The sequence below is a fragment of the Phodopus roborovskii genome, unplaced genomic scaffold (genome assembly GCF_943737965.1).
Source record: "Phodopus roborovskii unplaced genomic scaffold, PHOROB, whole genome shotgun sequence".
In the NCBI taxonomy this organism is placed as follows: domain Eukaryota; kingdom Metazoa; phylum Chordata; class Mammalia; order Rodentia; family Cricetidae; genus Phodopus; species Phodopus roborovskii.
In genome coordinates this window covers 13,278,503-13,300,098 of record NW_026126408.1, presented here as the reverse complement: position 1 = coordinate 13,300,098, position 21,596 = coordinate 13,278,503, and the positions used below count along the sequence as shown (strand labels likewise).

The window sequence follows — 21,596 nt, the reverse complement described above, 5'->3', positions numbered from 1 at the left end:
GTGTGAACAAATTCATAACAGTCTCTCTAGGAACTGCGGCTAAAGGGTTTTACTGAGGACTAGACAGGTGGCATTATTTATCACATGAATTGATGGATCCGGTTTGATAAAAGAAGAACAGCCAATCTACTTTCTCTGTCACAAAGTGGGAGCTTTTGCAAATAGAATTTAAGCAAATAGAAAATAAGCCTTTAAGAGAATTTGCAGAATTCCACACCAAAAACTGTTGTAAGATACTATGCATTGGAGGAATGTGTTGTGATGGATAGAGCTGTGATCTAGATATGTTGCTGTTTTAAAGAGAACCAAACCCTAAAACCAAAAGCCTAACCATGTCCAAGAGGGTGTATGGGACATGCAGCATGTGGCCTCCTCTCTAAGCTTCACTTTTCTCTTCTGAAAAGCACTTCTGTCATGAGAATAATGGCTGTGACATCCTGCCTTCCCCTGCTCTGCTATCCCCATCCATCCTTCTCTTGCAGTTGTCTTGTCTGAGCTAGCAGTCAGTGAATGAAATTTCCCCCCTTTCTCAATCTTCTTGTGTTCCCAGATAGCTCCTGGAAGCCAAGAATGGAAAGTGTGTGTGTGTGTGTGTGTGTGTGTGTGTGCGTGCGCGTGCGTGTGTTCATGCACGGGCATGCATGCACACGTGTGTGTTGACATGAGTGATTTTAATATATTGTGGAGGCATGCATGGATACATACATATACCTCAGTTTTCTACATGATGCAGTACTGGGAAAATTACAAATTCTTTCAAATTCTTTGCTGTTCCTTTCCTATCATCACTTTTTTCTTCCCTTAAAAAAAAAGTGAATTTATGGACCAGCCCCACAGATAAGCACTTAGATTAACCTACAGAAATGGCCACCTTCTATGTGCATTCATGCATGTCCTTTCATGGCAGACTTTTACTTTGGTGCTCTTGTTGTCCTCTCTTGAACTATACAATCATGTTAGTTGTAAATATGATGCTTGCCCTGAAGCTGAAATGGTAAAGTGAAAACCAGGGGAGCTAGGAAATAGAAGAACCGATGCTAGGCTGTCATAGAGTCTGAGATCCACCCTTTCTACATCTGTGGTTTAATAGATGCTTAATATGGTGAGTGCAAAATGATGGCAGATTTCTCTCACTTAATGTCTGTATGTAAATGGCATGAAAACGCTATATTAAAACCCATTACTTTACATCTAACCTTAAAGATGTGTAAAAAGATTAAATTTATATGTTTAAGTGATAACTATTGGCTCCCTTTCCCGTTCCTTTGCAGTGAAAACATTGTTCAATCCAGCTCCTGCCACTGCTGACCTGGACCCCCGGTTCTATACCCTCTCCAATGTGTTCTGTTGCAATGAAAGTGAGGTAAAGATAATCAGTTTGGTTCTTCTATAGAGAACTTTCAGGCAATTGACCAAAACAAAGAGGCAGCACTAACTGCATCAATTTGAGCACATGCGAATTTAGTAAAAAGAGGGTGGTTTTTTTTTTGTTTGTTTGTTTGTTTTGTTTTGGTTTGGTTTTTTTTTTTTTTTCAGTTTTTGGGGTGTGGAGGTCAGGAAATAACCAAGCCCCAAGTGGCTGGAAAGAATTCTGAGCCATAGCCCTTAATCTGCTCGTCCAGCACTATTGATTGATTGTCTTCATTTTAATTATTTCACATTTTCCTGTACTCATTAATTCTAAAGTTGCCAAGCTGAACAAACAAAAATACAAGATGCCCAGTTACATTTAGATCTCAAATAATTGGTGAACAAACATACAAAACTATTTGTTGTTTTTCTGAAAGTCAAATTTCTCTGAGTTTGTGTTTTACCGGACAACTGTAATTAACACATAACTCCTGGAGTGGCTGCTGCCTTATAGTGCACAGACCATGCTACAGCACGGTGGAGAGACACGGGTTCCCGTGGAGGCTGCTGTCTAAGGAAGCAGTGTCTTATCGAAGGGTCAGAATGTACACACCTGCACAACATACCTGTCAGTGCAGTGATGTAATCTACTCTTTTATAAAAACCGCTAGGAACGAGATCTCAATCAATCACCATCTTTATGGAAAGACAGCCTTAGACTAGAACTCTCTTATCATTGAGTTGCAGAAACTCTTATGCATTTTGGCAGTGCAACACACACAGGGAGGAAGGGATTGATGATAGTGGTTACCTTTCCCTTGGTTCTGAGGCTAAATGACGGTCTAGGCTTTCTTAACCTGTTCTCTTGAAAATGCCATCTATCAGGGCTCATAGGACAAGAAAGGCTGCTACATGGAAACTAATTCTAACAAACCACAGTAGGTTGTGCAACATTTTTGAGCAACCAGCATGGCTAGGCATTGGGCTAGGAAAAGGGAATTGTGGGAGATAGTGAGCATTTCACAATAAGAGGTTACATTGCTCTAAACCACCAAACTGGCTTAGATTCCCTAGGTAGACACTGAATAAACACTATTTATTCTTCAGACTATTTTCACAGTTCAAATTGTTTATTCAGCTGATATATCTTCTCCATCAAATTACAAAGTCCATTAAGACACATCATCTGTTTTATTGTATCCTGTCCCTGTCTTCATACTTACTTATTGATATATAATAAATTCTCCAAAACAATAGTAATTATTGTCATTCCCAGTTTCCATGGGTGGGGAATTCAGATAGGGCATAGCATGGCTTATACTTGCTTTGTGCCTGTGGCAAGAGTTGAAATTTTCAATGGCTGAGGGATTCTTCATTCATATGTGTAAGAGTTGGTACTAGTGTTTCCTGAAACATAATGGGACTGTTGGTCAGAACTTATACATGTCTTGCCTTTGTAGCCTGGACTTCTTCATACATACACACATGAACACATGCACATACACGTGAGGAGGGGTTGTTAACAGAGATTTCAAAGTTTTTTTTAAAACACATTTTTTAAAGATTTATGTATTTCTTTTATGTATATGAGTGTTCTGATGTACTTTATGTCAGAAGAGGGGATCAGATCCCACTGTAGATGGCTGTGAGCCACCATGTGGTTGTTGGGAATTGAACTCATGACCTCTGGAAGCAGCCAGTGCTCTTAACCACTGAGCAATCTCTCCAGCAATGATTTCTAAGATTTTTAAAAGATATCAGTGAGTATCTCTGAAAATAGATCAGTGAAATTAGCAGACAGTACTATTTCCCAGGAAAACAGATTAACACAAAACTTATTCTTTAAGATAATGGCCTCGGGGCTGGAGAGATGGCCTAATGGTTAAGAGCACTAGCTGTTCTTCCAGAGGATCTGGGTTCAATTCCCAGCACCCACATGACATCTCACAACTGCCTATAACTCAGTCTCCAGGAGATCCAACACCCTCACACAGACACACATGGATGCAGAACACCAATGCACATAAAATAAAAATAAGTCATTTAAAAAAAAAAAGATAATGGTCTCAGGTTCTGCTCCTAGCACCCACATGTTAGCTTACAACTATCTGTAACTCAAGATTCAGTGATCTGGCCTCCTCAAGCTCCTGCACATACACACTCAGACACATACACATAAAAATTAAGAAAACACTTAAAATTTGAAGACAGTCTCAGAGTACAACCAATCCAAACTGAAAGAGACCACAGAAGACAGGAAGAGAAGTTGCATGGCCAAGTTCAAGAAACCTTTGCTACTGGGATCACAGATGCTCAGAATAAGCAGACACTTGAGGAATGGTTTTTATACAACAACAGGATTCATTTAGGCATGCTCAGAGCAATAAAAGTAGGATGTAATCCTGTTCTTAGGAAGATATAACATCTGATTAAACTGTAACACAGAAAAGACATAATCTGGTTATATCCTTTAAAAGGTTTTATACATTGGATTGTGCATGAGCATACATGTTCATATGCCATGACATGTGTATGGGACTTGAACTCGGGTCCTTTGGCTTAATGGTAAGTGCCTTTTCCCACTGAACTGTCTCAGCAGCCTAGTTGCATACTTTGCCTTTTCATATAACAGATGGGTTTAATTTGAGCATATTCACAGAAACTACAAGCAGGGCATATGCACTCTTATCTAGTGTGTGGTTAAGCTGTAATATGGAAAAGAGAATTTAGTTATATACATTGAGTTAGAAAGCACCACATAATTCCTCAGTGGTTTTTTAACTACCTGTGTCACAAGCAGAGAAGCACCCCAGAGATGCCAGAGGGGCACCCTATTTCATCCCAAGATGTTTTCTATTCCAGGAGAAATACTGATTGTCCTCATTTATTGTATTGTATTTAATTATTGTATTTTTTGTATTATTGCATTTACTGATTTAAGGAAGGTCATGTAGGTGCCCATGTTACAGGCGCAGCATCCATGGAGTGGCCAGCAGCGACCACTCCCCACTCCCCCACATTCCCTGCTTTCTTTCAAAGATGCATTTGTTCTTCCCAGTCCTGTATCCAGAGTCTCCCCTCATCTTGTGAGCTGTCCACTGCTATATGGACTCTCCCACCCCCAGTGTGTAAAGCAAAAGTAAAAACACAAGTATTTTTGTTTTGTTAAAAGTAAGGTTAAGTAATGCACCACACACCCCCCTGAATATCTGTGTGCATTTCCTGAGGGCCCTAATGCTTTCGTCACATGGAAGATCATTCTGTATTGTCATCTAATATACAAAATGTGTCTGCTTTCCCCAGTTGTCCCAAGAATTTAAAAAATATTTTTAGACTTATTTTATGCATTTGAGCATTCTACCTGCTGTGGAGGGCAGATGATGGGGTTGGATCCTCTGGAACTGCAGTTACAGGTGATTGCAAGCCTCCTTGAGGGGACTGGGAAATAAACCTCAGTCCTCTGCCAGCTCAGCAAATGCTCTTATCCCCTGAGCTACCTCTCTAACCAAGAATGCTTTGTTTTGTGTGGGGTTTTGTTTTTGTGTGGATATTGTTTGTTGTCATTTGTTACTTTGTAATGCAGGCTGGCTTGAACTCGTTATGCCTCCTTCTCCTCACATTTTTGCCTCCTAAATACTGAGATAGTAAGCCTGAAACCACACCATGCTATTCCAAGAATTTTTGTTGTCATTATTTTTGTTCCTTTTTGCTGGGCGGGGAGACAGGATCTCACTGTGTAGCTCTGACTGTCCTGGAACCTACTCTGTAAGCCAGGCTGCTCTCAAAATCACAGAGATTCGCCTGCCTCTACACCCTGGGATAAAAGGTGCACACCACTTCCGACTGGTTTACTTTAGTTTCTTTTATTTATGTTTCGGCGCCAGTGTCCTCCAAGGTTCCTGTTGCTTTGACCATTGTGGAAAAACAGGGGACACATTTTCTAAAGGGATGAATCTGCAGCAGATTCAATTGCTTTACCCTCACCACGGTTTTTTCTTGTGTATTACAGACTGAGATTTTAACGGGCCTCACAGTGAATAACCCGACCGAGGCTGGGAAGGCTGCATTGGTTCTCCTGGAACGGGGCTGCCAGGCCGTGGTCATCACCTTAGGGGCTTCAGGATGTGTAACACTGTCACAGACGGAGCCTGTCCCAAAGCACATCCCCACAGAAGCAGTCAAGGCTGTGGATACCACGGTAGGCTTCAAACAAAGAATCCTTTTTACTCTAAAGTATTTTTAGCACTTGAAGATCACCTAATAACAAAGATGCCCTGTCTGAAGATTGAAATGATGAAGTATGACCCAGGAGTGGTGTGACAGAAGACAGCCAGGCAGGAGGACTATCTCTTTGTCCCCTCTAAGTCGCTGGGATACCTTATGTCACCAACACTCTCTAAGCCTCAGTTTCCTGTATGAATTCATTCAGCAATATATTCAGACTGTATTGCTGTATGTTCTATATACATTCATTCAATTTGAATATATTGCTGAATGAATTCAAACAGGAAATACAGCAATATTTTATGGATGCTAGGAGCTTATAGAAGGCTGGAGCTAAAACTGCAGCAGTGAACGCGGCCATGTCTTTCGGGCCCCTTGGTGGCAGGAACAAGGCTCACTGGTTCACAAGGTGAACTGGTTAACAAAGCTAACTTGGACATTCTTTGTTTCCTTTTGTTTAACCTTTGGGTTACTGCACAAATAGGGTTCATTACAGCATCTCACACATGTGTTGTGTGGTCGCACTGTACTTTTGCTTGTGAACTCTCCTTCCACACACACTCTGCCCTTCTGCTGGACTCTTCCTTCACTCAGTTCTCCCCCCAGTTGCTTTCTTATTGCACGTGTTCTATGAGTCTCCTTCCCACCTCCTTGAACATCTCTTCCTCCTTCCTTGTCATTATCCTCTTTCTAGTTACACACACACACACACACACTCACACACACACAATTTAAAACTAGGTTCTGCATATAAGAAAAAACATGGCTCTTGTCTTGAGTCTGGTTTATTTTGCTCAACGTCCTGATCTCCAATTCTACCCATTTTCCTGCAGTTGCCATGGCTTCGTCCTGCTTTGTGGCTGTGTAATGCTCCATTGTGTATGCCTCGCATTTTCCTCGCCTATTTGTCTGTTCTGTTTCCTGGCTATCATGAACACTGCAGCAATAAACAATGGTGTGCAAGTACAGAGAGCATCCTTCTAGCCAACAGACAATAACAGCTAACATCATTGCAGGCTTCAGTGTCTCCTACATACAGCTCATTTAATCTTTGCAAAGATTACGTGAAGCAGAGTGTTGTCATTCTCATTTACCTTCTAGTAAATGTTCCCCACACAGGTGCTTTTGCAGGAAGGTGCTGTGTTCAGGAAAGTGCATAATATAGACAAATCATAACTACCATGTGAAATGAGAAAGTGACAAGTTGGGAAAACAGTTCATGATTACCTAAGTAGGGAAATAAAGATTGTTTAGTGTTAGAATTCAGAAGAGCTAGCCAGGCAGTTTTAGCACACGCTTTTAATCCCAGACACCAATATCTTGCCTGAACCACACACAGCCGTTCAGCCTGTTTAAGATGAAATAAGTCCCCTGTGGGGTGACGGATTCCTGGGGTGAGATTTTCCCCTGAGCCAACAACCCCTTTGCTTCCTTTTGCAGAACACCACTGGCTGCTGTTAGCTCACAGGGTTCTCGCTTGTCCCCTTCCCCACTCACAGACATTAGCATGACACAGATGCAGGAAAGTGGGTATGGGCTGGCACACTGTCCACTTGAGAGCATCTACGTCAGCGCTGCTGCATGCTGCTATATTAAGTTTTGCCTCTGTTAGTCGTTGAATATACCATTTCTATTTTTACATCTGTTTTTCCCATTGTGCTGGCATGAGAGGGTGGCAGTAGCTGCAGATGTCCTCTGTCCAGTTTGGAAGACATGACAGATATGTCTTTTTTCCCGTTTCTGCATCTCAGCCTCAGAGTGATGGTGTTCATGTGTGTTCTATTCAGGAGTCATTGGAAGTGCATTCTGTGACACACACACACACACACATTCACACACACAGCAATACTTAAGGGTAATCATGCTAGCATGATGAAATGCAATATTATTATTTGGCCCTGTAAGCCCTAGGGGATCCTTATGTGCTGATTGCCTTCCTTTGTGTAAATGCTTCAGCCCTAGAATTTGCCCTTAACATTGTCATTTCAAGAATGCAGGACTTAGGCTAAATCTGTGTCCTCCAGAATCAAGAGCTTTACATCATACACCATAAATTAGGATAGATAACTAAGTCAAAATAAACAAAAACCAAGGGTAAAGAGGATGCATCTTCCCTACTCATCACTGCAGTTTCTTCTGTCTGTCCTGTCTTCGTCTGGCAGGACTGAGAATTGCTGATAACGCTCCTGTCACATTACCTGCTTGGACATCCCCTGATGACAGGCCATAAGAATTTGCTATAGAGATTGCCCCAGGAGGAAGTACAGATTGTTTCAGTGCAAGTTACCAGGGGAACACTATAGTAGGGTGTGATTGCTGTCACATGCTAGATACCTACAGGTGGCTTCTTTGGAGTGTATTCTCCCATCCTGGGATCTGGCTTCCACTATCCAGGTTGTTCCCAAGGATAGGTTCCCATTAACCCACCACTTAAGTACTGTAGGACCGACAGTGCCGTCGGAAACCCAGCATCTGGAGGGTCATTACTCCCGTCTCAGTAACTCTCCTATCCTGCCCCTACACCTTGTTCCCCTTCCTGCCACATCACTACAGCAGTGCAACGTCCAAGAGCTAGGGCCAAATGTCATTAGAACCAGTGAGTGTCGGTCACAGTAAGAGGTGTCTCACAGTCCAGGTGCTGGGCAGCACTCCTTGCTCCTAGCCATATGGCAGTCCACTGGGAAGTCTGACGACTCTGATTGTCACGTGGCCACTGCTGAAATTGTCTCTGACAGTGGCCTGTGTTTCCCCGGAAGTGCACACTCCATCCTCCCTCTTTATGCTTTCCAGTAGGCATGCACTGCCATTGTATGTGTGGGATTTCTGCGAAGTCTTTGTAGATCTCTATCCAGAAACAGAACAGAATGTGTGTCCTTCACTGCTGAACATGTAAGAGCTGGGAGAATAAGATACTGTGGGGAAAGAACTATAGGATACTGGATACTGAGGTGACTACAGAATAATTAAGACTTACTAAACTCTGTGTCAGCAGTGGTTTTTGACTTTTGAATCCAAGAAGAGATTTTGTTTCCTTCAGATTTTGACCTTGGGAGTCTTACTCTGTGGATACCATTGTAAGTCGCAGGACCATGCCCGGCTAGGATGTAGCTCAGCTGAGAGATTTGCACAGCATGGGTGAGGCCCTGGGTCCAGTGCCTTCAGCAGCTCCTGTATCCTGCTAGGTGTTCATTCAGTTCCTCTGCTTATGAGGGGAACACATAAGTAATGTGGGATAGGGATGGGGTGGGGCATGGGCGGGGCATGGGGCGGGAACTAACTGGGTAGGAGGAGGAAAGGCTGCAGCTTGTGATTCTGTCCCTGGTGCAGACTCTTCTGCAGCTCCCCAACATAAAATATCTCTCCAGAGTAATGTAAATAGGCAGGGCTCAAAAGAAGAGCTACAGAACAACACAGAAACCACACTGCTCACCCTCACAGGATGCCAGAAATATGCCCATTAAACAGCAGGGAGAACTACTGCCCGTGAGGTTGGCAAAAATTAAAGGTAGAGCCAGGTGGTGGTAGCACATGCCTTTAATCCCAGCACTTGGGAAGCAGAAGCAGGCTGATCTCTGTGCGTTGGAGGCCAGCCTGGTCCACAGAGCGAGTTCCAGTTAGGGCTCTTACACAGAGAACTCTTGTCTCAAAAAACAAAACAAAACAAAAAAATAATAAAGGTAGATAATAATGTCCATACTCCAGGAGCTCAAAACCACATTCTGTCATACCATATACTTCTAATGGGAACATACATTCTTACAGTGTTTTCAGAGGGTGACCTGAGAATACCAATTAAAATACACTTTCTCTCATACCTAGCAAATCCCCTTCCAGGAGTCTATGCCACAGGTATGATCACATACAGATACTTATGCAAGTATATTTACTTCAATTTTTCTTAACCCAAAATTGAGGAGGTTATGCAATAACTACGTCATGCTGGTTATTGGAAAGTAACTGCAGCTCTAGGTAGGTAAATATAGATTTTATGACTCGCCAGGATGTTCTGATCACTACTCAGGAAGGGAAAGGATTGGTGTGATTGTTTCCATTTTCTCCTTTATATCCTTCTGAATTATTTGAGCTTGTGTCCATAAACCTGCATGTTTAGGGTATCACTTTATTATTTGAAATAAATATTTCTTTGGGGCTTAGCTAAGAGCTGTGTGAGCCAGACATCTAGAAAACAAGGTAGGTCCCATCATTGGTCCAAGAATTCTGGGTATGGTCATCACAGAGGAGCCCTTGATGACCAGTTTGGTCTTGGTTTCACAACCAACCTCTCATGCACTCTAAGTCTTCATGTAACCAGACAGAGCTACCCCCTGGAAGGACGCTTTTTACCACAGGAGAACAGTAGTGCCTTCTTACTTGGACCCCTCTAGGGTCCAGTCTAGATATTTCTGTGCACACTTTGACAGGATTTTTTTCTTAATCTTTTTGGAGTACTTTTCTTCAAAAATGTTATTTTCTATAGTTTCTATAGTTAAAATGTATTACACATCTTCAAAGAAACTGCTCATGTTCAAGTTCCCTTCTGGATGAATCTGCTACTACCAGTTTAGCTGTTGGGCCTTCTTCCTCATGCTGGGGCACTGAGTCAGCCTACCTTGCTTTTGTTATGGGTCTTAGATTTGGTAACTGTATAACCAGGAAGACTTGTAAAGGAGACCAGGCAAGGCTATGGCAATGTTTTTGTCAGTAAAGTGCTGTTTGTTGTACAAACTCCATGCATAAGCACTAGAGTTTGGAAGCCAAGTACCCCATAAAAGGCTAAGCATGATAGAATGTGCCTTCAATCCTGGTGCTTCACCAGCCATGTCCCTCCCATTTAAAATGCTTCCAAAGCAAGGCATGCTAGTGCATGCCTTTAATCCCCCACTTGGGAGGCAGAGGCAGGAGGATTGCTATGAGTTTGAGTCCAGCCTAGTCTACATAGCAAGTTCCAGAACAGGCAGGTCTATGAGACTCTTGGGAGGGGAAAAACATGTGACACCGTGATGAGGACTTAGTCGTGTCCCCACAAGTCCACACTTTGAAGCCTGGGCTCCAGTGTAGTTATATTTGGAGACAGAGCCAAGTTGGAGGCAATGTAGGTTAAGTGAGGTCACAGGCCTCACTAAATGTCCTAAGAAGCAATGCCATGGAAGAGCTCACTCAGCATGCACACAAAGAAAGAGCCCCATGAGCACCAGCAAGATAGTAGCCACCTGCCAGGCAAGCGAAATGCCATCTTGGTGACACCTTCATCTCAGACCCCCAGCATTGAGAACTATGAGAAAATAGTTGTTTAATCTGTAGTTTGTTTTGGCACCCGTGGCAGACTAATACAAGGAAGCAAGTGAATATGCCCAAAAGTGACCTAAAATAACTTCAAAAAGAAAAAAGAAAAGTCAGATGTCCCCCAAGGAAAAAATGATGAGCAGCAAACCAGCAGGATGAGCCCAGTCACGTTTTCAGTAAAAAGTGAAGGTTGCATATAAGCTATTACCAGTCCAGTGGCTTGGGGCAGATGATGGCTCAGTTTTAATCCTGCTTTAGCCATTAGCTAGCTAGACTGTTCCGAGCAAATAACTTATGTATCGTCTCACTCCTCCTCCGCCTTTTGATGTGGGTGACTGTCCACCCCTCTGTGACTTGACATTCTAGCACTGACACCATTGTCTCTTGTCATGATACAGACTTCTATAATCACCCCCTTGTCTCTAGATCTGGAGAAGTTGCCAGATCTTGAAAAGACTTGCTTTCTTGTACTTACACTGCATCCTCAATGGAGGGGAATGACCCACTGAAAACCCTGAATACCGCCTGGCTCATGTGAGCGCCCGCAAAGAAACAACTCACTGGTACATCCCTCTGTGCCTGTCTGGCTACTTGTGCCATTTGGGGGTTTATAGACAGCAAATACCAGGAGCTTGATTTGCACACTGGTATACAGAACCCAGGCACCACCACCATTTTAACATAGCTGCTTCCTCTACCAGCAAGGCCTGGACTGTGTGGGAAGTGGTGTGGTAGGATTGAGCCATTCCCAATAATAATGGCTCTGGCAGGATTTACACCCATTCATTCTTGTCCCTAAGTGCCCATTCCTGGAGGTGACATGTGTTCTCTTATGGATTATAATCAAGTTTTCTTTTCATTAAACTTCTGTGGTAGGAGCCTGAACTCTTTCTAACATTTCCCAACTATCTTTGTAGCTCAGGTGAGTTCACCACCCCTACTGACTTGCCTAGCAAACTCCCCACACTCAGAACCCAGCTCAGAGTTCCTTTGTGAAGAGTCCCAAACTCAGTGTATAACAGCAGCCCTTCAGAAACACCCAGAGTTCTAGTTCCTTCTGGAGAGAAACTGGCTGGAGTACAAGAGTCGCTCCACTCAGATGTCTCTGGGACTATTCTCCAGGCTTCATCTCATCCCTCACATTCTACATTGAAAATATCTAGAGAAAGGTGAAATCAGAAGTACAGTGCTCCTTATAAATTATTTGAAAAATGAAATAATTTCCCAGTGTCCCCTTTTTAAATGTCCTCATTTAACAAAGATCATAACTAAAAAGTGAAAGGCACCTCACATATGGTGGCTCACAACCTGAAACTTTATCCCCAAGGGATAGGACACCTTCCTCTGGCCTCTGCATGCACACACACACCATGTTTACATACACACACACTTCATACATGTAATTAAATTAAATCTTTAAAATAGCCCTCATTGGAGTTAGAGAAATAGCTCAGTACTCAGAGCACTGGCTCCTCTTCCAGAGGACCTCGATTGGATTCCCAGTACCCTCCTGGTAATTCAGAACTGACTGTAGCTCCAGTTCCAGAGGATTCAACACCTTCTGACCTCCATGGGCACCACATACACACATGTGGTACACACATACACACATGTGATGTACACACATGCATGCACACACATACACATGAATGCAGGCAGACAGGCACACACACAGGCAAAACATTAATACACACAAGTAAATCTAATTTTTGTTTTTCAAATATTCCTCCTTGCCTTAAGAATGACATTTATAAAACACTCTGAAAACTCTGCTGACAGAGGCTGACAGAAAAGACCAAAAAACAAAAAGGGGTTCACTGGTCATGAGGAAAGGACAAAGGACAGGGTAATTGCTAAGGCAACTGACAGACAGGACACAAGACATCTGTCACGCCCTGAAGGGCTGTATTAGCTGTACAACATCATTTTCTCATCAGCAGATCACCTCATTTATTAGCTAACCAGGCGGAATTCAATATTTGAAATTATCTTTCTTAATCCTGCATGAGATCAGTTGAAAACCCAGGGCTCTAAAAATCTAATTGTAATTGCTTACCAGAAATGTCATCTTCATGTTGAAGAACTGAACCAGGGCCAAGTGTGAGGCTATTTTTTCCATGCTCCTGATGCACTGCTCCACAGCAAAACTGTTCACACATACAGGTGCCCGTGCCCCAACTCTCAGCTCCTGGAGGGGGTCTAGAACCAGTTCTCTCTCACAGATGGCCCACGACTAAAAGTGTGGCCGTGGAGAAGACCAGTGTGGGATGGAGGAGCAGTCACCTCAATCACAGCAAGAGTCCAGAGAGAAATGTCTAAACCTAGGTTGGGAGTGTCCTGTGGGCCTATGAAAGAGCTCATTCCACCAGCAGGGTGGGATGGCAGAGGTAGATTGATCATAACCATTTATGATTAGCATCTTTTCCTCCTAGCACCCTACTCTTCAGGTCTACTTGTGGATATCTCCACGCATCAGGAGCCTGGCCATCGGTATAAAGAAGGCAGTGAGCCTGTGGTCTATCCTGGCTTCTTTTCCTTAGCAACTGTACTGACATTCTGGGGCAGACTGGCCAGGACCTGGCTGCGGGTCTTCTAAGTGCCTCACACAGAGTGGAGAGGTTTCTGATTGAAAGTATGAAGAGATTTTTTTAAAAACTGGTATCAAACTACAGAGCCCAAAAAGCTGAAGCCGTGCTATGCCACCATCTTCATTGGCTACTGCTACTGATAGAGGCAAGCAAGGGAATCAAAAGGCAGGTGTATGGCTCACAGATGTGGACATCTGCCTGCTCTTTGTAGAAAAACATGAGTGCACACTATAGGTTGTATTCTGTGTAAATATACTGCTAATGGTATGAGGGAAAGACTCTGTGTGTGTGGGTGTGTGTGTGTGTGTGTGTGTGAGTGTGTGTGTGTGTGTGTGTGTGTGTGTGTGTATACTACAGTAGTACTCAAGATTGTCCTACCTACCTTAATCATCACCTGAGTTACTGGGATTATGGGATTATAGTCACATGCTATCACACACACCCAGTTTTTTTTTTTTTTTCACTTTTTATTTGGGTTTGGGAATGATTATTTTTGGTTTTGGTTTTTTGGTTTGGTTTGGATTTTTTGAGACAGGGTCTCACTATGGAGCTCTGACTGTCCTAGATCTTACTATATAGACCAGGCTGGCTTCAAATTCACAGGTAGCTGCCTGACTCTTCCTACCAAGGACTGGGATTAAAAGTGTTACACCACTAGACTTTTTTGTTTGTTTGTTTGTTTGTTTGTTTGTTTGTTGTATGGCAGGATTTCCTATGTAATCCAGGCTGGCCTCAAACTTGCAATCCTCCTGCATTGGCTTCTCAAGTACTTAGATCACAGGCATGTGCGCCATGTCCAGAAGAGGAAGTAATCCTTCACAGCTTGTCTTTCATTTCCTTTTCCTACTGCTGTTCCTTCAGAAATGTAAGAGAGGGACTCTTGGCCCAGTGATAGAGAATAGCAAGTATGAGACCTTGGGATCGGTCATAACACCAAAATAACAACACAGCAAAACCCTTTTTTGGGGTTTTTGTTGTTGTTTTGTTGTTATTGTTGTTCTTCAAGACAGGTTTCTCTGAGTATCCCTGGCCATCCTGGAACTCACTTCTGTAGACCAGGCTGGCCTTGAACTCTCAGAGATCCCCCTGCCTCTGCCTCCCAAGTGCAGGGATTAAAGGCATATGCCACCAGACCTCGAAGCTTTTTTTAAAAGAATATTAAATTTGTTTGGTATACGCTAACCCACTAAGGAAAAGCACTCAAGTTTAAGGACAGAAAAGATCCTTAGAAAGTAGAGTTATGTGCATTAAACTAAAACCTTAAAGTTTCTATCTTTTATGTCAGACAAAACAAACCACAGTTGGGCAAAGACTCTCAGTTCTGTAGGCTAGGTGACTCTCCCATGACTGTCCTGTTTCTGATAGAAACCTCCTTTTCTTCTATGTAGTCAGCTCTTTAACTTTAGCATCTAATCATTTAAATCAGTTCTGACTATAATGTGCACCAAATACATGTATTTCCCACTTTAGCATGTCTTCCCCTTTCTCCTTCCTAAAGTTAGGAAATAACTTCAGTAACACCAAAAGATATTTAAAAATAAATAGTATAGGCCGACCATGGTAGCACACACCTTTAATGCCAGCACCTAAAAGGCAGAGGCAGGCAGGCACCTGTGAATTCAAGTCCTGCCTGTTCTACATAGAAAATTCCAGGACAGCTAAGACTATGTAGAGAGACACTTCAAAATAAATAAATAAAATAAAATTATCCATACAATGTACCCTTATTAATATTAAACATTTTGCTATTTTAGCTTTGAAGAGATTTTTATTTTAGTATTTGAGAATTTTGTGAGTACTATACTTATATCATTTGCACCCAAACTCCTCCCCACCCACCACCCTCTCCCTCTTAACTCTACTGGTCACCCCAGGTCTGTCCCTAGCTGAGTACTGATTCTCTTGCTTGCAAAGTTTTGAACCACACAGATAATGTAAATGTCAAAGTCCAAATGGAACAAAGGACAGGATCCAGGTTCCAAAGTCTCAGTGGAGACAGGATTTCTTGCTATTCTCTAAAAGTGTGACTAATTTTCCCTGGTCCTTTCCTGAAGGAGTCTTAGATTCAACACCCCACTTTGCCTGAAACCCACCTCTATCCAAACAAGACCATTAAACCTGAAGGCCCCAATAATACTAAGGTCAATCAGGGAAATGCTAATCAAAACTACATACTTAAGGATGGTGTCCTAGACCTGTGATGCTAGCATTTGGGAGGCAGAAGCAAGAGGATTGATTAGGAGTTCAAGGCCAGCCTGAGCTATATAAAATTTTGCCCCTCCCCACCCAGAAAAGACAACCTGTATCAAAATCCCATCAGACCCCATCAGAATGGCTGTCATTTAGAAATCAAACAACAGGAGCTAAGGGGATCTCTCAGTTTATAAAATGATCCCCCAACCCATGTTTTAAAAGCCAAGTATGCATTTGCAATCCTAGTACAAGTAAGGCAAGAAGAGGCAAATCCTTAGGGCTCATGGGACTACCTGTTACATGGCAGAGGACAGCAGGATGGTCACTTTGTGGAAAAAACAAACATCATTCAATTTGTCCTAGTGGTTTTCAAAATGTTTTTGGCTCCTGGTTCACTAGGGCTGAAGCTGGTTTCCACAGAGAGTAACCATCAGTGATAATAGTAGGAGAAGTGTAACATACAAAAAAAATCTAGATCTCAAGTGGCTTCTGTGTCCTTCAGAGACATGCACACCTGTTTTCTGGTGATTGATCTGTCCAGCAGACAAGTACTGAGAGCAGAAACCTACCCTTCATTTAAATAACAGCATCATTTAATAATAAGTACAATAACAAATAATATAAATGGTAAGTAATGAATAGCCTCCACATAAGCACCTCACACACAAGCACAATGCTAGTTCACACCGTTTGCCTGCCACTCAGCTTCCTCCTGACTGAAACAGCCTCCTCCTTCCTGCCAGGGACCTCACAGGCAGTGCATGATGGGAGATGGGATTGGGGTGTGTAGACAGAAGCATGTATTCCAGCCAAGGGCCAAGCACTTCGCAGTGAACCACCCCAACCAGCTTTCAGCTCAGTGAGTCTCCAAACAGTTTTGCTCAGTTTTCTCTTCTTCCTCACAGTGTAGGCCTGGCTCAAGAGCCAGGAGTGAGGCAGGCCCTGTGAGGAAGTGGGGGGCATCATAAATAACTCAGAAACTCTCTCCTAACAGCAACTGCCTGCTGATTTTGTGGCCTAACAGCTCAAGCACAGAAAGGCATGGATGCAGCGTTGTGCAATGACTAATTGCTCAGAGTTCTGTGTGTGGCAGAGGTGCAACCTATGGTTGGGGTTCATGCGATCAGATGCCTTTGCTGTGTGATAATCAGCAGGCTCTGAGCCATTTAGCAGTTCCCAGAGAACAATGACCTTACTTCAGGCACCGCTCACCAGGAGAGGAAAGCAGCTGGTGGAGATGAGCACTTGGCAAAGAATGTTTGAGTAAATCTTGGGTAGGATCCCAAGCATACTGGATTAACTGTTTTCTGTCTAGAATGGTGGAGTTGCAAGGAAGAAAGATTGCTGACCACAAAAGGCAAGGCCAGTCTTTAGAACCCAATGAGTCACCAACAGACACTTGGTTTTAAGTGCCATTTATTCGCAGATATGGAAAGTTATTTATACACAAAGCCTTCATTAATAGTGCCAGAAGAATAAGACCTTTCTCATTCCACTTTTAGTTTGCAGATTCCTTTTCTCCTTTATTAATTATAGAATGAGTTAATCTACCACAGACAATTTGGGCAAATAGGGGTGTTGGCCAGTTTTCAGTCCAAGCTGGCTCCACCCCAGAACCTGGGGAGCTACACCAATCCATGGCCCAACCACCTCAACGCTGACAGTGGACCTCACGGTCTCTGCAATCTGGCCAGCCCTGGACAAATGAAAAGTGTACTGGTGAGTGACACCTAGACATGCCCTCTGGGCCCAGCCAATTTCAGTAAATGTGACAGAACTACTTACTGAGGCCTTAACATTCATGACAGCTTTCATAACATACTCAACTGTAGCTAAAACATGAAATGCTCCTATTTTATTATCAAGCAACAAACAAGACAGCCTTCCCTTATTCCACTCTCAGCATCGAGTAGAGATTGAGAATATAGAAAGGACTTTCAGGGATGGCTGAGCATGGCTTGAAGGATGGGGCGTAAGCTTGGACTGCAGGTAGAATAGAGTACACAAAAAGGGTACAGTCAAGGCTGTCTGTTTGCACAGTCGGCATGTCTGCATTCTGTATGTGATCCTTTGGATACAAGTGTTGCTTCAGAGTACCCCATCAAAACTGTCCACCTCAGAACTGGTGTGACTGATCATGAGGAGGCCACCACTGACTGATGAGGAGAGAGAGAACCCTGATCCACAGACAGGCCCAGATGGAGCCAGCAAATGAGAAGCCATTTGTCACCAGCCTGGCACCACAGCCCTGCACATGAGGGAAACCTGAGACCCCAACCCCCAACCCCAAGCACACTGTATCCAGCAGGGACTTCTTTGGGCTATGACTCAACTTTAAACAAAACCCCAGTGAGACCATTGTTATGATCACCTGTTCTCTTATAAATAAAGACAGAGTACCAACAAGTGAAGAATCCAGAGGTTCAGGCATGAAGACGGAAGCCTTTTGCTTTATGTTAGTTGAAGTTTAATCGATGTGGTGAAAATAGGGAGACAGAGTATCTTTAATGTCACCCACAGCCTTTTTGGGCAATAAAGTGCTGGCCTGAGCACACCTCAGCCTCACCTCACTCTGATTTTACACTTGGCCTCTCATTGATCCTTCCCTGTTCTCATCCATCTAAATGAAAGAAAGCTTTCGCCCCATAAACCTCATTCCAGATAAAAATACATAATTCACGAGGAATACGGATGTCAAAGAGGAGGCATGCCAATTTGTGTCAGCATTCGCTGTAAAATAAAGAGGAGTACAAGGAGAGTTTAATGTAATCTAGAATTGAAATTAAAATAGAGCCAATATTTAGGCATTCCTCCGCCTCCTTCCCCCTGCTGTGACACAAAGGGTGACTCTCTCAGTACCAATGTCATACGTTGTTTGGTGGTTTTCTCCTACTGGGATATTTTCCCCCTGCTTCTTCTCTGGGGCAAATGTTACACTTTTCTCTCTGGCATCTAAAATTTGACCTTTTCACCTGCTCCATTCTGATCACAATAGCAAAACCCAAGGAGAGAAAAGTCAGACTTTCCCTCCAACTTCCAATCTGCAGCCTTCAGATAGCAGCACAGAAAGGACCCCTGCCTGCTCAGTGTCACTCAGCTCTTAACTCTTCCCTGACACCCATCCGATGTGTCACCACCCTAGCTGGGAAAAAAACTAATAATGAACAATAATGAATGTCTCACAGTGTGAAGCTCCCAACTCTTCAGTGCCCGGTGGGGAAATGATTTTCCTCAAGCCAGCCAGGTGCAGCAGCACACCCAGCATTCAGGAAGTAAAGGCAAGAGGTTCACAGCAAATTCAAGGCCAGCCTGGTCTAGGTATTGTGTTCCAGGGTACATGTGGAGACTGTCCCAAAAGAATCAAAACAAACAAAAGGAGACCTGTCTGGGGCCCTTTACTCCATTTCCTCCCATTGTTTTGACCAAATAGTGGAGTTCCATAGTTTGATCCCAGATCTAAATGACTAGCCTTGGTTTTTTAAATGATTCACTCTTTCCAGAAGTAAATTCCTTAGGTGGAGTGTTTCTCAGCCCACAGCATCAGTATCACCTGGGAACTCATTAGAAATGCACACCCCAAGCCCCACCTTAGGTTTAATGGATCAGAAAGTTTGAGGGTGGAGCACAGCCAACCCCATTTTAACAAGCCCTCCAGGCTATTCTGAGGCCAAGATTGAAAACCCCTAGGTTAGAAGATGTACATTTCTTCCACTTTCCCGGTGCTGAGCTCCAACCAAAGACATCCTGTCACCAGCCAGTGGCCTTGAGCTCTTTGTTTCTTTTCTGTCTGGAAAATTAAAGCCTGAGGCTGGAGAGATGGCTCAGTGGTTAAGAGCATTGACTGCTCTTCCATAGGACCAGGGTTCAATTCCCAGCACCCACATGGCAGCTAACTACTGTCTGTAACTACAACTCTGATACCCTCACACAGATATACATGCCTGAAAAATACCAATGCAAATAAAAATAAATTAGAAAGAAAGAAAATTAAAGCCTGGCTGCCTAATAGGATTGTAATGAGAGAATTGCCTCTGTAAACACAGACTGTAAACAGGTAAGAAAGTGAAAGTATTGTCACTTTTCAGGCAGTATTCTAGGGTTGTAAGCATTGTCTGACAGGAGCAGAAGGGCCTGTGTTTACCATTTTCCTGACCAGCTAGCGACCTGTTGGATGTGTCTCAGGTTCTGCCATTTTAGCCTCACCAAGTTGATCTGTTGTTAAGGAAAACCATTTCCTGATTAGTGGTTCACCCAAACCTAAGGGACTATATACCCATGCTCAGACATGCTATCCAATGGCTTCCCTGGGACGCTTTGTGCTAGTTTGTGAGGGTGGGCAGTGTGTGAATACCATAGCGCTCAGGCCAGTGTGTGCCACACCAGAAACCACCATTTCAGACCTTTAAGAATGAAGGCTAACATCTACCTTGACAACACCCCTTAAGTAGCACAAAAAAAGTCAGAGAGACAATCCCTCAAGCCAGCCAAATCTACAGAAACCAAGACTGACAAACCAGGCCAGTTAATGTTGAAAAGTGCAGGTGGGTTTTCACTTCCCAGATTAGCGGTCACAGACAGTTTCACCACAGAAATTCTCAAACAGCAAACTCTTGGTGCATTGCTACCTTAATATGAAAACCTCACAGACTTTTGGTGAAAATCTGAGGAAGAAGGAAACAAACCTTTTCTGCACTAGTTTTCATTCCTAGTTCCCACTGGACCAAGAGCACACTCACTTTTATCTGCAGTGTAGCAAAAGGAATATGGCTAAAGTTTGTCTCGCTATGAAATAACAAATTATCAGCTAACTATAGAATTAAAATATGAAATTATTCTACTAAAAATGTATATATACTTAGCAAGTCTGTAGAGATACAAACTAGAGAGGCCCAAGGAGAGTAAACGATTCGGCTTCTTTTAGGGGGATGAGAACTTCTAAACTTAGCAATGATGGCTGCTCAACCCCATGACTACTCAAGAACAGTGAGATGTACTCTGTGAACAGGTGAACTAGAGGTGTATGAATTAGATCCCAGAGCGGTATTTGGGGAGAGGCCGTTTATTTATTTGTTGTGTTTGTTTTTCTGTGGGAGTCTGTTGTAGCTCAGTGATGGAGGCCCTGGGTTCAATCCCCACCACACACACACAGAGAGAGAGAGAGAGAGAGAGAGAGAGAGAGAGAGAGAGAGAGAGAGAGAATGACTAGCAGACTATATAAACCAAGGAACAAGTGCTTGATTAATTTGAAGTACTCATCATTTGGACTACATTAGATCATGAAATAGTTTAATCTTTTTTTTTAATTTTTTTGTTTGTTTGTTTTTCAAGACAGGGTTTTTCTGTAGCTTTGGAGCCTGTCCTGGAACTTGCTCTGTAGATCAGGCAGTCCAATTGCCTCTGCCTTCCAAGTGTTAGAATTAAAGGTGTGCCCCATCCCCACCTGGACTATAGTTTAATCTTTTCATCATAGAGTATTTTTAAGTGGGCTATCTCAGCCTAATCATGAACACTTGTCTTAAAGTGGCAAAGACATGGACATTTGTCATGTTTCCTACAGATTATTTAGAATGGAGATCAGCTACATTTACCCAGAGAGATGAAATCTGGATTCTGGCTAGCTGTCATGATGCTCTCGTAAACTGAAGTGGTTTGGGAAGGCGGGAAGGCTAAGGTTGGGGAAGGATGTGATCTCATCCTCCTAAGGTAAACATGAGCCGATAAGAGGAAAGGGACAGATTCCAATGGCAGCCATGCACTGAGCTCTTGCGTAAACAGCCTATCTCAGGGTCAGTCCACCACACAGCTCTCTCTGTCACATCTGCACAGGCGGCAACCTTTGCACTGTGCTGCCTGGGAAATATCACCAGCCATCCTGGTCCCCATCAGCTTCCCAAATTCCTTACCCTGGCTTTGAGACTTGGCAATGTTCACTGGTAACCATGTCAGAACTTCTGGCTC

At 43.2% G+C, this 21,596-nt stretch overlaps 1 protein-coding gene across 1 annotated transcript in view; it reads left to right on the top strand.

The window, feature by feature from the left end:
* The window catches only part of Rbks (ribokinase), an 82,087-nt gene that overhangs the window by 46,819 nt on the left and 13,672 nt on the right, over positions 1 to 21,596 (top strand). The window contains exons 6-7 of the mRNA XM_051181823.1: positions 1,272 to 1,363; positions 5,360 to 5,548. Coding sequence (XP_051037780.1) covers positions 1,272 to 1,363; positions 5,360 to 5,548 — 281 coding nt within the window. The remainder of the gene's footprint in view (positions 1 to 1,271; positions 1,364 to 5,359; positions 5,549 to 21,596) is intronic.